Source organism: Musa acuminata, chromosome BXJ2-2 (assembly GCF_036884655.1).
Source record: "Musa acuminata AAA Group cultivar baxijiao chromosome BXJ2-2, Cavendish_Baxijiao_AAA, whole genome shotgun sequence".
NCBI classification, from domain to species: Eukaryota; Viridiplantae; Streptophyta; class Magnoliopsida; order Zingiberales; family Musaceae; genus Musa; species Musa acuminata.
The window spans coordinates 31,535-47,500 of NC_088339.1; the positions used below are offsets into that span (position 1 = coordinate 31,535).

Sequence of the window (15,966 nt, forward strand, 5' to 3'; positions counted from 1 at the left end):
TCTTTCTCTCTCAACCCGAATGACCTTGGCCAGGGATTTATCTGAGCAAGAACACATAAGATATTCCTCTCATGACTCCAAGAGTGGATGATCCTCTATCAACACTCAATAGCCCTCGTAAGGTCGACTGCCACTCCCAATGACCAATTGTACTAGATCTGGGATAGCCAAACCTATAAGTCTGGTGTCAAAGAGTGGAGCACTCATATAGGACATCCTTGGTGTCTCAAGTCTAAGGACCAAATACACCACTAGGACTACGGAATTACTGTCTAACAATAAGGCATCATCAACCATCCCGCATTTCGTAAGTGGATCAATCAGTGAACTCATTCTCCAATGAGCACCTGTACTGTATCCCTAGTGTCCCCACACGAGCAGCTATGAGACCAGTTGCATCCATCATATGGACGGGTATATAGCACACCAGTCTGTCTAGTTATCACGATGTCCCTCTCGAATAACCTATAACCAGGATTATTTATGATCGGTGTTTAAAGGTGAATCGATTTCATTATCGTGATATCATCACGATCCGATTCCCATTGCACAGATCTAAGTACATCACAATATATGCATGCATATATGCAATAGTGCATATAAAGTGATAAATGTCAAAATATAATAAGCAAAAAAGATTCTGTGTCAAGTCACACGTGCCATCATTCACGTGATTGGCTTGCTGGGCACCTATGACTAGCAATCTCCCACTTAACCTAAAGTCAATCACCTATGTGTCTGATCCCCATCAGACCCCTGTGACACTCAAAGATAATCTGAGACAATGGCTTTGTTAGTGGATCTGCAATGTTATCTTCGGATGAAACTCTTTCCACTACTACATCTCCTTAGGTCATGATCTCTCTAATAAGTTGGAACCACCTCAGAACACTTCTGATGAGACTCGGGTTCCCTTATTTGAGTAATCTCTCCGTAGTTGTCGTAATATAAGGAAACCGGCTCCTCACTACCTAGTACGGCTCCTAGATCTATGATGAACTTCTTCACCCAAACTCCCTCCTTTGCTTCTTCTGCTATAGCAATGTACTCTACCTGGTCGAGTCAACAGTAATATCTTGCTTGGAACTCTTCCAGCACACTACTCCTCCATTCAAGGTGTACACATACCCCGAATTCAACTTGCTATCATCGACATCAGACTGAAAACTTGAGTCCGTGTAACCTTCAACTCTGAAGCTACTACCTCCATATACTAGTAAAAGATCCTTAGTCCTTCTCAAGTACTTAAGGATACACTTTACTGCTTTCTAGTGCTTCAAGCCTGGATCCGCCTGATACCTGCTCGTGATACTCAGAGCATGCACTATATCAGGCCTAGTACATAGCATGACATACATGAGAGACCTTATCGCTGAGGCATAAGGTATCATATCCATGTTCGCCCTTTTTTCTGGAGTCTTTGGGGACATAATCCTAAAAAGTGATATCCCATGTCTCATCGGTATGAGACCTCTCTTGGAATTTTCCATGCCAAACCTTTTGATAATGGTTTCTATGTACCTAGACTTGGACAAGCCAAGCATCCTCTTGGATCTGTCTCTATAGATCCGAATCCCTAAGATATAGGATGCTTCCCCTAAGTCCTTCATGGAGAAGTGTCTAAATAACCATGTCTTTACTATAAATGGCATTCCTATGTCATTCCCAATGATCAAGATGTCATCCACATATAACACCAAAAAGGTGATAGCGCTCCCACTTACCTTCCTGTACACACAAGGCTCATCTTCATTCTTAACGAAGTCATAAGATCTGATTGCCTCATCAAATCTTATGTTCCAACTTCGAGAAGCTTGCTTTAGTCCATAAATGGATCTAAGAAACCTGCACACATTATCTGGGTAGTTCTTGGACACGAATCCCTTAGGTTGTATCATATACACCTCATGCTCGAGGTTCCCATTGAGGAATGCAGTTTTCACATCCATCTGCCAGATCTCATAATCATAGTGTGCTGCAATAGCCAATAGAATTCGGATGGATTTTAGCATTGCTACGGGTGAGAAGGTTTCGTCATAATCAACACCTTGCCTTTGACGATACCCCTTAGCCACTAGCCTTGCTTTATAAGTCTCTACCTTTCCAACTACTCCGATCTTTTTCTTAAAGATCCACTTGCAACCGATGGGTACAATACCTTCGGGCGCATCAATTAAGTTTCAAACCTTGTTTGAGTACATAGAATTCATCTCAAAATTCATAGCTTCTTGCCACTTCCCGGAGTCTATACTCATAATAGCCTCCTCGTAGGTCTAAGGATCAATATACTCAACATCCTCTCCTCTAATATGTCCTACATATCTCTCAGGAGGATGGGATACTCTGCTAGACCTACGTAAAGTTGAAACTTGTATATTAGGAACCTGAACAGACTCGGGCTGTAGAGTGATGCTTGAGCTTGGTTCTCCAACCTCGCTCAACTCTATCATGCTCCCACTATCTCCGTAAAGAATGTGTTCTTTCTTGATACTCGATCTGATCTGATCGAAGAGTCTTGATACTCTTTCCAGTCTGGTTCTCCACCTCATTCTTATACTCTCTGAATCTCTCAAAGGCCTCGGACTTGTACTTCATTAAGTACACATATCCATACCTTGAGAAATCATTAGTAAAGGTAATGAAGTAGGAGTAACCGCCAATGGCATGAGTTGACATGGGTCCACATACATCACTATGTATGAGTTCTAACAGCTCAGTGGCTCTCTCTCCAGTTCCACTAAATAGAGAGTTGGTCAGTTTTCCACGAAGGCAAGGCTTGCAAGTTGCATATGACTCATAGTTGAATGGATCTAGATATCCATCATTTAACAACTTTTGAATCATTTCTTCATAGATGTGACCTAGCCTACAATGTCACAGGTATACACTGTTCATCTCATCTCGTTTCCTCTTGGACACACTTACATTCATGTTATGTAGAGTAATGTCTAGCATAAATAAACCATTATGCAATGTTCCTTTCGTGATGATCTCATCATCTAATAATATCGAATAACTATTGTTCTCAAAAATTAATTTATATCTACTAACTGTCAAACATGAAATGAAGATAATGTTTTTGATAATAGAAGAAACAAAATAACATGCATCTAATGCAATAAAAGCTCCACCAGGTAGATGTAGGGCGACCTCGCCAATAACTACTACAGTAACTTTTACTTCATTGCCCATCTTGAGGTCTATCTTGCCTCTCTTTAGTCTCCTAGGCCTTACCAGAACTTGCAACGAATTATATATATGATAAGCACTACTGGTATCCAATACCCATGTGTTATCATAAGAGTCTGACAAATGGAGACTGATCATGAATGTACTTGAAGCTTCACCAAGCTTTTATTTTGCCCTTTCTACAAGGTACTCTTTGTAGTTCCTCTTCCAGTGCCCATCTTTGCCACAATGGAAGCACTGACCTTTGTCCTTTGCTGGGTCTTTCTTAGTAACCTTTGCTTTACTTGGTCTACCCTTGCCCTTGCCCTTTCCCTTCTTAAGGGAATTTTCTGCTTTCCTTTTCTTTCTAGTCTCACTAGTGTAGAGAACTGGCTTCTCTTTCTTAATAGTACTCTCTACCTCCCTCAATATATTGAGAAGCTCTAGGAGAGTCACCTCAAGCTTGTTTATATTAAAATTCATTATGAACTATGAAAAGGAATCTGGTAGGGACTGAAGCACAATGTCCACACATAAGTTATCCTCCAGGACCATTCCTAGTCCTGTGAGTTTCTTTATCCACTCAATCATTTTTAAGACATGGTTCTAAACCGGTGTCCCCTTAGTCATCCTAGCATGGAAGAGGCTCTTAGATATCTCATATCGCTGAGTCCTTCCCTGTTCCTTAAATAGTTTGCAGACATGTAGGAGAATGGATCTGGCATCCATCTTTTTATGTTGTCTCTATAAATCAGGAGTCATAAAGCCCAACATATAGCACTGAGCAAGAGTAGAGTCATCAATGTACTTTATGTAGCGAGCGATCTCATCCTCGCTTGCCCCTTCCTCGGGCGTAGGCATTATTGTATCAAGGACGTACATGATTTTCTCCGCTGTACGAACAATTCTCAAGTTGCAGAGCCAATCCATATAATTTGGATCAGTGAGGCGGTTGATATCAAGTATGTCATGTAAGGGATTTGAAAGCGACATTTTCTGAAAATAAAAATGTAGTAAAAATGAATAACATACAGTTTTTGCAAGAAATAAACTATCAAGGTACGAACTTCTATCTTAATATGCTCCCACTATTTTACTAGCGAGTCACACGATACCCTCAGCATGTGAAACGGAAGTCTCCGGCGGACTTCTAGTGGGGATCAGGATCCAATCAGCGTCTTAGTGTAACCTCGAGGGACTCGACCAATCACACTAAGCCCAAAAGATAGGCAACTCTTGCCGATCACAACTCCTTGTGATTCTCATCCTGTTCGGCCTCCGAATCACTATGGTCTCGAGGGACTCGACCAACCATGATGCTCGGTTAAGTCAACACCTTCGTTATAAAATAAGTTTGATTTGATGATATACCCTCGAGGGACTCGACCAAGCATACCATGTCCTCAGGTCACTAGTGACATTTCAATGTTGTAAGCAAAATAGCGAGTCGTGATATAGGTGAGCCTCGAAGGACTCGACCAACTTAACATACACCGAGAATCGATTCCTACTTATAACGATGGAAGGCCACGTGGGTCAATCTAATTGCCTCACGTTTATCGACTTAATATTATCGAGAAAGATGTTTGTATAATTTGGTCTCCTAATATGATATGTCACACATATACATATTTAATATATATCTACATCGCATGCAAATATATATACATATCTAGTATGTGTATAAGCAATCACACCAGATGATCACGAACCACAACCTAATGTGATCAGACTTGAGCCAATAGGCCTGATCACTCACATCAAGATCTATGTGTGCAATAGTACATTTTTATGTCATGTGATCGTCCATCTCATTCTCGTCGGTTCCGTCGACATATCGATGCATCTCCATGCATTGCAATCGTTCGTCTCGTGGGTCCCGCTATCACATCCACGCTCCCGCTGCACCTTCTCATATGATTACAACTTAATCATAGGTATGCAGGCCCGACAATAAATGAGAAATATAATGGAGGCTCGCAGACCCCAATAATAATAATCACAAGTACACACATCACATAGTTCATGATCATCTGTCCACACATCATACATCACATGTATAAATAATCATCATTATGTAGGACTACTAGATAATGATAAAAATAATAATCAACTAAACTTTTTAATTAATTAATATTTTCTGAAATCAGGGACATGTAGGAAATTTTTGAATTCCTAGGGGTATTTTCATAATTTAGATAAAAGACAGAAACGAAAATTTTTCAAATTCAAAGGGGCAAAACTATCTTTTTGCCCAAAACCCTAAGCCCCTCTTCCTCTCCCCTGTGCTACCGCCGTCGCCACCCTGCCGACGACGGGGCTGTGCGATAGAGGGAGGTGCGCTGCCCTCGCCTACGAGTGGCACGCCCGCTGGCGGCGTTGCCCTTGCAGGTGGGCACCCTCGCGGGCAGTTCTGCCCGCGAGGTAGTGCCCGCAAGTGGTGCTGCCCTTGCTGGGCGGTCGCCCTTGTGGTGGGGTGGGTGGGGTTTGCCCACGGGAGCAGCGGTCGTAGGCACCGCTGCCCTGCAGCGCCTCACCCCGCGGGAGAAGCAGCCTCAAGCGTTGTTGCCCCGCGGAGCCTCTACCCGCGGGCTGCCAGCCTCGCCGGTCGTAAGCCTGCTGTAAGTAGGCCACCGGCCAGCTACTGCAGGCACAACGCTTGCATATGCGTCGGCGCTATGCTGCCTGGCTGCGATTGCCGCTGCAGGTGGCTGTAGGCACGCAGTTCGAGGTGGCTGTGATGTCAAAATTCTTCCTAAACACAACACACGTAATTCAAAACCAATCATTCACACGAACAACTTGGCTTTGATACCACTGTTGGGAAATCTTGAGGCGACATCACATGCGCAGCGAAAGAATAAGAAAATAAAATCTCCTATACCCAAAGAGATGTTCGTCGTCGTGCAAAGATTAGTGCATAAAATCCGTGAAACTTAAAACTGCGTATAGAGTAGATTGTGTTACCTAAGGAGATCGTATATCCCTGTTTCCTTACAGATCTTTAGGAGAGGATGAAGAAGGTCAAGCATCCTCCTCTCTAGCGGTGATCCACACAGCAGGTTTGCGACGACGCTCCTCAAAACTCTAGACCTGCTCTGAGGTGGAGAGGGGGAGGAGAATAGGAGAGGCAAGCAAAGGCTCTAGGCTCTGAATCCCTCCTATTTATAGAGGCCCCTTGTCAAAACCAAATGGATCCTCCCCTAGTGGGTATTGGATCTGCATCCAATTACCCAAGCCTTTTAGATTAGTGGATCTCTATCCAATAATCTCTCATGGGCTCTTATTGGATCTTGTCCATTGGATCCAATAATTTAAGGGCTTATTGGATATCCAATAAGATAAGGGCTCTAGCGGATATCTCATATCCGAACCTCTACTCATCATAATGCCTACCATATGTGTGTGACCCTCTAGGCCCAATATCGAGCTGGCCGTGAGTCATACCTATCAGAACTCCTTCTAACTTAGTAAATTATTATCTCTGTAATAATTCACTCGACTCATCGATTACGGATGTACTAGGCCACTACGCCGTAGTCCCTAGACGATACAGGAGAATCTAATCTATTGGACCTGTTTGTCCTCAGTTACCGTGTGCCTATAGTCCCTCATCCATCTAATATCCTAGAGACTGTATATCAAGCATGGTGCTGTCAGACCCATACGGTTTATACTTGAGTCTCGCTCTAATCGGATTCTCTTGGAGAACTCTTTCTCTCTCAACCCGAATGACCCTGGCTAGGGATTTGTCTGAGCAAGAATACATAGGATATTCCTCTCATGACGCCAAGAGTGGATGATCCTCTATCGACACTCAATAGCCCTCGTAAGGTCGACTACCACTCTCAATGATCAGCTGTACTAGATTTGGGACAACCAAACCTATAAGTCTGGTATCAAAGAGTGAAGCACTCATATAGGACATCCTTGGTGTCTCAAGTCTAAGGACCAGATACACCACTAGGACTACGAAATTATTGTCTACCAATAAGGCATCATCAACCATCCAGCATTCCGTAAACGGACCAATCAGTGAACTCATTCTCTAATGAGCACCTGTACTGTATCCCTAGTGTCCCTACATGAGCAACTATGAGACTAACTGCATCCATCATATGGACGGGTATACAGTACACCAATCTGTCCGGTTATCACTATGTCCCTCTCGAGTAACCTATGATTGGTATTATTTATGATCTGTGTTTAAAGGTGAATCGATCTCATTATCGTGATCTCATCATGATCCGATTCTCATTGCACGGATCTAAGGACATCACAATATATACATGCATATATGCAATAGTTAATATAAAGTGATAAATACGAAAATATAATAAGCAAAAAAGATTCTGTGTCAAGTCACATGTGCCATCATTCATGTGATTGGCTTGTTGGGCACCTATGACTAGCAATTATCAAACTGCAAGCGGTAGTACCGCCCAGTAATGGCGGTGGTACCGCTAGTATCCCGAAATCCAGGGATGTGATACTTTTTGGCTCTAATTCTGAAGCCATTGGGGCCTATAATTACCCCACCCTTTTCTGCATGAAAGGGCATGAAAGTATTAGTATAATCTTTAGTCTTTGAAGTGTTAAAGTGTTGTAAAAGTGCTAGAATACTTCTCCTCTCTTTCTAAGTGTTGAGATCATTCAAGAGAGGTATGAGACTTGTAAGGGTTATCTCCTAAACTCGTGAAAAGGAGAAAGCATTGTAAAGAGGTGGTTGGTCTTCGCCTATTGAAAGAAGACCATTAGTGGACACCGATGATCTCGATAAAGGAGGAATCAGAAGTGGATGTAGGTCACAACGACCGAACCACTCTAAATTTTAGTTTTCTTTTCTATTTGTGCAATTTATATTACTGCAAACTTCCTTAACCTTCTCTTTGCACTCTTATGAAAGCTTTCAAGTTCAGTTTTTTTCCGAAAAGGATTGAATCAAAACGAATACTTTTCGGAATCAACGCTTTTTTTTTTTTATACTAATTCACCCCCCTCTTATTGCCACTCTTGATCCTAAAAAAATGGCTTGGCAAGAAGATATTGACTCCAATGAGATGAAGCTCGATAAATGACATAAAACTCCTTATCATAGGTAGAATATTTCTTTCTCGTATCATTCAGCTTTTCACTAAAAAAATATAATAGGCTTTCCGTCTTGACTTAAAACAACACCAATTCTCACATTAGAGGCGTCACATTCAACCTCGAACACATTATCAAAATTTGGTAGAACTAAGATAGGAGCTTCGGTCACCTTTCTTTTTAAAAGATCAAAAGCATCATTAGCCTCACTAGTCCATTTGAGTTTATTACATTTTAGGCATTCATTGATTGGAGCGATAATAGAGCTAAAACCCTTGATGAATCTTCTGTAAAAGGAAGTTAAGCCATGGAAACTCCTCACATCATGCAATGAAGTAGGTGTTGGCCAGTTGAGAATAGTTTCTACCTTATTTTGATCCATGATGATTCCATCTTTTGAAACAATATATCCTAAAAATACAATATGAGAAGTAAAGAAATCACACTTCTTTATATTAGCATAAAGCTTTTGCTGTCTCAAAACAAGAAAGAACTCTTTCAAATGATTCATGTACACCAATATATCATCAAAGTAAACTACAACAAATATTTCAATACATGGCTTAAGTATGTGATTCATAAATCTCATGAAAGTACTAGAAAAATTAGATAGCCCAAATGGCATAACCAACCATTCATATAAGCCTTCTCTAGTTGTAAATGATGTTTTCCACTCATCTTCAGGCCTCATTCTTATTTAGTGATAGCCACTCCTCAAATCAATTCTAAAGAAAATATAAGCACCATATAATTGATCAAGTAAATCATCTAACCTTAGAATAGGAAAACGATAGTCTACTGTGATTTTATTGATGGTGTGACTATCCACACACACATTCTCCAAGATCCATCCTTCTTAGGCACCAACAAGGTTGGGACTGTATAAGGACTCATGCTCTACCGAATCAATCACTTTTTCACCAATTCATCAACTTGCCTTTGAAGTTCTTCATGCTACTTGGAACTCATTCTGTATGCTGCCTTATTAGGTAGAATAGCCCTTGGAATAAGATCAATGTGATGCTGGATGTCTCTCAAAGGTGGAAGTTTATGAGGAATCTCTTCCGGTACAACATCTTGAAACTCCTCCAGAATTAGTTTCATGATTACTGGTGTTTCCTTATATTGTTCATTTGCCTCTAGTACTACTAGAGCCATAACAGGAACACCCTTGTCTAATTCACCGTTGAATTCACCATAAGACATAAAAACGCTAACCTCCTTCTTTGGTGCACTAATTTCAGAAGGTTGTAAAGGAGCTAAGATAATCTTCTTTTCATTCACCTTAAAAGAATAAGTATGTTTGTAGCCATCATATATCATAATGCCAAGATCTTCCCAACAGCAAATGACAAGCGTCCATTGGAGCAACATCACACCATACTTTATCTTTATAATACTTGCTAATAGAAAACAAAACTAAACGTCTTTTAGGTACCTTGATGTCATTTCCTTTTTGCAACTAACATAATTGGTATAGATGTGGATGACAGATTGTGTCCAATTTTAGCTTATGTACCATCTCCAAAGATACCATATTCTCAAAGTTGCCGTTGTCAATAATCACCAAGCACACCTTGCCAAGAGAAATGCATTTAGTGTGAAACACGTTTTTTCGCACCCAACTTTCATCATCGGCCACATAAGACACTTGTAAGCTATGTTGCAATATAATAGACAAACCATGATCTGCATAAGTAACATCTTCCTCATCTTCATCATATTTTGGTTCATCATCGGCTTCATCTTTTCCTCCATCACTATGATCTTCAACCAAAGTTACAATCCTCCTATTTGGATAATCTAAAGCAATATGCCCAAAACCATGACATTTGAAGCATTTTCGGCCACTTGGGGTAGAAGAATTAGGTGTTTTTTTATTGCCAGCAGATTCTTCACCCTTTTCTTGCACTTTTGATATCACCTTGCTTTGGACAATAGGCTTGAAACTTCCTCCTTTTGTATAGCCTTCTTTTGAACCGTATCGAGAACTCTTTTTAAACTTCTGTAGCTTTTTAACTTTTAAAGCCAACTTGCTCATATCATTTAAAGACCAATATGACTATAGTTGAACTACTTTAGCAATCTCACATTTCAGACCTCCTAAGTATCTTGAAATTGTTTGCTCTTTCAATTCCACAAACTTTCCTTTTAACATCATATTATCGAATTCTATAATGTACTCCTCCGTACTAAGATCTTTTTGCTTGAAATCATGGATTTTGAGAAAGATCACTTGCCTATAATTGTGAGGTAAATACTAAGACCTTTTCATTTATTCACATGTCACAATTTTACTCTTCCCCTCACGTTCTCTTTATTTCTTCATATTTTCCCACTAAAAAGATGCATTCCGTCTGAGTTTGAGCGCCACAAGTTTGACATTCTTTTGCTATGGTGGTTCATGAAAATCGAAAATTATTTCTACTATATTAAGCCAATCAATAAAGTTATCAACATTTATTTTACCTTTAAACTCTGGAATCTCCAATCTTGGTTTATATTTATTCTGCTACTCGTCTTGGACTCTATTTTTTGTCCGACATATTCTCGACTCCCTTGGAAGAGGAGGTGTATCATCTTCAGAAGGAAACTCATAGACGTCATTTTCATGCTGATTATTTCTACTTCGAAGTTCTTCAATTATTTCATTTTTTTCTTGTAGATAACGTAGCAATCTTTGTAGTTGTAAGCTTAACGACTTAGTATCATCTTCATGGTTGCCACCTTTATCAACTATATCTTTTCCATTTCGCCTTGCCATGATTTCTAGCCTTTAGATATGACACTAAGCTGATACCGACGTGATGTAGAATGGGGGGGGGAGTGGGGGAGTAAAGCAGAATAGATTTTAATAGAAAACCGATAGTTGAACTATATTTGTTGGAATGAGTATTTCAGATTGAAAAGTCACAATAAACAAGGAACAAACTCTCGAAGAAAAGTCGTAGTATAGTTGTATTTTCTATAATGAGTGTTTTGAATAGAAAATGCACGAACTTATGATAAAACTTAAATGAGATCGAAAAATAGCTCACCACTAAGTTAAAATCACAAAGGGATACAGAAAGTTCACCATCCCAAGGATTATAAACGAGGATACAAAACTGAAAACAAAAGACTCACCACTCAAGGACGCATCCAAGAGATATAGAGTTTAAGGGAGTACTCCAAGAGAGCTTCTGCCAAAATATCATCAGTTTCTGAAATCCTTTCTAAGCCCTAAATACCAAAACAAGTACTAGTGCATGAAATAACCCTTCATGCATAGGAAATTTCGAAATTGTGTTTTACAATTGCTAACCAACTCCTTTAATGCATTCCTTACTCATGAAGAAAAGCACCTTGAAACAGCTTTGACTTTACGTAGGGAATATGCTAATGAGTTATCATATTTGAGTGGGCTGAGTTGAAGATTACAAGACAATATTGTTGGCCAAAAAAAATATCATATCATCAGCAAGGTTTATATAAACAAATTATAACAAATTAGAAAATCTCATATAATTAAAAAAAATAAATTTATTTACAATGGCTTGAGCGACAATCGTCTTTCAAGATATAATGATCACTCCTTATAATAATAGTAGTATTTCAAATTACAAGAACAATTAACTTTTCATGTTTTTTAATTCTTTCTTTTATCTATGTCAAATGAATAAAAAATTATAATTCAAATTTTTATTGAATGAATACATGAGATGAGATCTATTTATATATATTAAAGAGACTTATTTAATTTTACTCTAAAGAACATATATATTTGAATAAAAAAAATATTTATTTAACGATGATTTTAGACTATCATTTCCTACCTGTCTTTTTTAGACTTCAAATTCAATGATCGACAATTCAAGTCTCACCAACTCAATTACCGTCATAATGGTATTGTAGTATGTATGCAATATTTATCCTTACATATCTTAATGTTTATTATTCACTATTATCACTATATATATATATATATATATATATATATATATATATATATATATATATATATATATATATATATATATAGTCTTCAAGTAATTCACCACTACATCTTCCAAGACAAATCCATGAGTGGACCAGCCTTTGTTTCCTTCTCTTTCGAAGGGGCAATACGCCGTCCACCTCAAGGGCAATGCCATGGTTCACCAAGGCATCCTTCACCCCAAGAATTGTCCACCATTCTCTCAGCGCCTCTTCACCCATCTCCCACTGCAGCTCTGCTGCACGAACCATGCTCCTTCCAATGCCCTCCTTCCTGCCCCCGGCCCGCGTCGACGACCTGCTTCTTTCTGTCCTCCTCAAACACCAGCCGAAGCGAGGTCCGTCACTCCAAGTGCACTCCGTACTCGTCATCACCGCTCTCCACCGCAACCACATGGACCATACTGGCATCAGAGTGTGGAATACCCTCATCAGGCACTACGCGCTGGGCTGCTTCCCCCAGGAAGCCATCCATCTCTACAAACAAATGGAACGGTTCTGCTGCTGCCACCCCCTCCCCACTGACACCTTCACCTTCTCCTTCCTCCTCAAGTCCTGTGCTAACTTGTCGCAGCCCTGTGCCGGTGCTCAGTTCCATGGCCTCACAGTCAAGAAAGGCTTAGCTTGTAATGTCTATGTGGATACAGCCCTCGTCAATATGTACGCGACTTGTGGCTCTTTGGTGGAAGCTAAGAGGGCGTTCGACGAAATGCCCAACAAAAACTCCGTTTCTTGGAACGCCATGATTACCGCATTGGCGAGTTGGGGCGAGCTCGCCTTTTCTAGATTGCTTTTCAGTCAAATGCCTGACCGCAATGTGATCTCCTGGACCGGCTTGATCGATGGGTACACCCGAGCTGACCGACCACTTGAATCATTCTCTCTGTTCCGCCAGATGATGGCAGAAGGTTTAATGCCAACGGAGATCACGGTGCTAGCCATAGCTCCTGCCATCTCTAGTCTCGGAGCTCTCGATAAGGTGCAAGCGTTGCATGCTTATTCCGAGAAGCGTGGTCTTTCTTTGTTGGATGTGCGGGTCGAGAATTCTCTGATCGACATGTATGGGAAGTGTGGCTCTATGGAGGATTCATACAAGTTCTTTGAGCACATGGGAAGCCGCAGGAATTTGGTTTCGTGGACTTCGATAGCCTCTGGATTTGCAATGCACGGAATGGCGAATGAGGCCATGAAACTGTTCGACGAAATGAGGACCCGAAACTTTAAGCCAAATAGAGTGACATTCCTGAGCATGTTGAATGCCTGTAATCATGGGGGGCTTGTGGAAGCAGGATTGAGGTTATTCATCAGCATGGTGTATTATTACGGCATCGAGCCAGAGATTAAGCACTATGGTTGCATGATTGACTTGTTGGGAAGGGCAGGCAGGTTGAAAGAGGCAGAGGATATGATAGCTGGGATGCCAATGGTGGTGAATGTTGTTGTGTGGAGGACCCTCCTGGGTGGCTGCAGCAAGCATGGTGAGGTGGAAATTGGTGAAAGGGTGATGAGGAGGATAATGGAATTGGAAAAGGGTTATAGTGGAGACTATGTTGTCTTGTCTAATATGCTTATTGAGGCTGGTAGGTTTGATGATGCCGAGGGAGTGAGGAGGCTGATGGATGAAAGGAATGTTCCAAAGGTTCCTGGTCTCAGTTTGATTACTTGAAACTTAGAAAATAACATATTTACATGGTGAAAGATTTTATTCTTGGTTTGGTAGGAAAAATGAATCAACCAATTTTACAGGAGAAATGAGACAAATGCCCCCTTCTCCTGCAATAGATTGATTTAGACATGATGCGGTTGGCTTCAATCAGGTGTTTGATCTAGGTTATCCGAAAATTAGCTGCATTTCAAGTTTGTGCAAATGCTTGGCTCTGTTTGAATGTGGTCTCAAGTCCAACCAGCATTTGGAAGATAAATCTAATGGACTAGGTTACTTGGATTCTGTGTGTGTGGTTAAATTTTATACATTATTACAAATTTAAGACTAAAAGTGATACTAATGGAGTTGAGTTGTTGTTTTGTATTATGTAATCAATTGGCACTTTGATGTTGTCAAATGGGGTTACGGTATTAGAATTTCAATGGGCTAATTACAAATTATCTCTTATAATTAGTTATTTTAGTATCAAAGTTCAAACACATTCAAAAGTTATATTGAGATTTTTATGCTTACGAAAGTGAAATATTTAATCTTGTTTTTCCTCATGTCATCGACTTTATTGACGAAAATATTGCACGTGCTCAAATAATAAACTGAAGTAAGGCATAATCAACATATGCTCAATGATAAATCATGTAATATTTTTGTTAATAGAGCCAACGATGTGAGGAGAAACGAGATTAAATGTTTCATTTTCATAGGTATAGAGATCTTAATATACTTTTAGAAAGTATAAGGATCGAGAGGCTAAAGGTATCTAATTACGAGAGCTAATATGTAATTAGCCCAAGTGACATGATTGCAAGAGATGAGTAAGTAAAAACATAAATAGGCAATCTTTGTTTGTTAATTATTAATCATAGCCATCATTTATCTTTAGCTATATGGGTTATCTTGTCCCATGATTTCTTCAAAATTTAAGATCTTCCAAATAATTTTTTTATATTTATTTTAATATAAATATAAGTAAATTCAAATTAATGAAGTATGGATCAATTCCTTTAAGGTACTTAGTTGTTTCGAAGGTCTTGATTTCTTAATATTTGCATAAAAGTAAAAATAAAAAATAATAATCAATGAGCATGGATGATATTTTTTTCTTTGATAGTTCACTTAATTATTTTAACATCTCGTTAAATGAACACCATCTTAGTTCACATAAAGTTGATAAATCTAATCATTAAATCAAAAATACTAAAATTCAAATTAATGTTAGTAGATATATTAAATTGACTATGAACGTCTATTAAATTCTGACATTTCTGCTACGCAATGGACAGTAATGGAATTATGGCATTAAAGAAGGAGACCTAAGCCATTTTCCGTCGACGGCAGGTTCTTCTCGGTCGCGTGCGCTGTCTTAACACACACATTGGAAATCTCTCGATTGGTGGAGAATCATTGCAGCTGTCTCAGAGTTATCCATTCTTCTCCATGGATCTCTTAACTCTTTTTTTTTTGCCCCCCTCAATCTGCAATAAAACCACATCCTGAGGGAGAGAATGGCAGCAGCAGCAGGCTCACGATCTGTAGCATTCTCCAGCTCCAAATGGCCTCTCTGTGTTCCTTCCCTGCCGTCTCCCTCTCTCTTTCATCGGATACCATTCAACTCGTCCACAAATTCCATTCCCCCTCTCTGCTCTAAGAGCTCCCAGATCAAGCAATTGCTCCCTGCAACACCGAAGGGTAGAGGTATTACTGCTCCCAGGTCCGCCACCGTTGAAAGCTCCTCCGTTTCTTCGCCGGAGGGATGGCTTCTTCAACCAGTAGGTGTGTCACTCTCTCCCTTTTCTCAGTAGAGGTATTACTGCAGCAATGTTGACTATGTCAGATGAGAGCTCGTTTTGCCGAGTGTTAGGCAGTAGACAGCACTCATCCTCTGAAAAGAATTAACTTGCAGGTGATGGAGATTCAAGACACATTGGATTTAAAGTCCCACTTCCTGATGCATTCGTAATAGCTTCGGTATGTTTTCTCACTGGATTAGACGACTACTTGGTGCCAAAAATGTTCATTATCTCAGCAAATAGAACTGATCATATCCAACTGCCCAGGATGCTGTCACCGTA

The 15,966-nt window shown here is 40.0% G+C and overlaps 2 protein-coding genes across 2 annotated transcripts in view; both read left to right on the forward strand.

The window, feature by feature from the left end:
- Positions 1-12,298: 12,298 nt before the first annotated feature.
- On the forward strand, positions 12,299-14,263 carry LOC103973801 (pentatricopeptide repeat-containing protein At1g09220, mitochondrial). Its single transcript, XM_009388463.3, has one exon. It carries the CDS (start codon positions 12,383-12,385, stop codon positions 13,895-13,897), a length of 1,515 nt encoding a protein of 504 aa, XP_009386738.2. The 5' UTR covers positions 12,299-12,382; the 3' UTR covers positions 13,898-14,263.
- Positions 14,264-15,291: 1,028 nt separating this feature from the next.
- The window catches only part of LOC103973800 (uncharacterized), a 1,352-nt gene continuing 677 nt past the window's right edge, over positions 15,292-15,966 (forward strand). Inside the window, exons 1-3 of the mRNA XM_009388461.3 lie at positions 15,292-15,667; positions 15,798-15,862; positions 15,952-15,966. The exon at positions 15,952-15,966 is cut by the window's right edge and continues 46 nt beyond it. Of these exons, the coding sequence (XP_009386736.2) occupies positions 15,400-15,667; positions 15,798-15,862; positions 15,952-15,966 (348 nt within the window). The 5' untranslated portion in view covers positions 15,292-15,399. The remainder of the gene's footprint in view (positions 15,668-15,797; positions 15,863-15,951) is intronic.

What these genes read in the sequence shown, in the direction of transcription:
- LOC103973801 (XM_009388463.3), top strand. Translation starts at nt 12,383, where the DNA reads ATGCCATGGTTCACCAAGGCATCCTTCACCCCAAGAATTGTCCACCAT.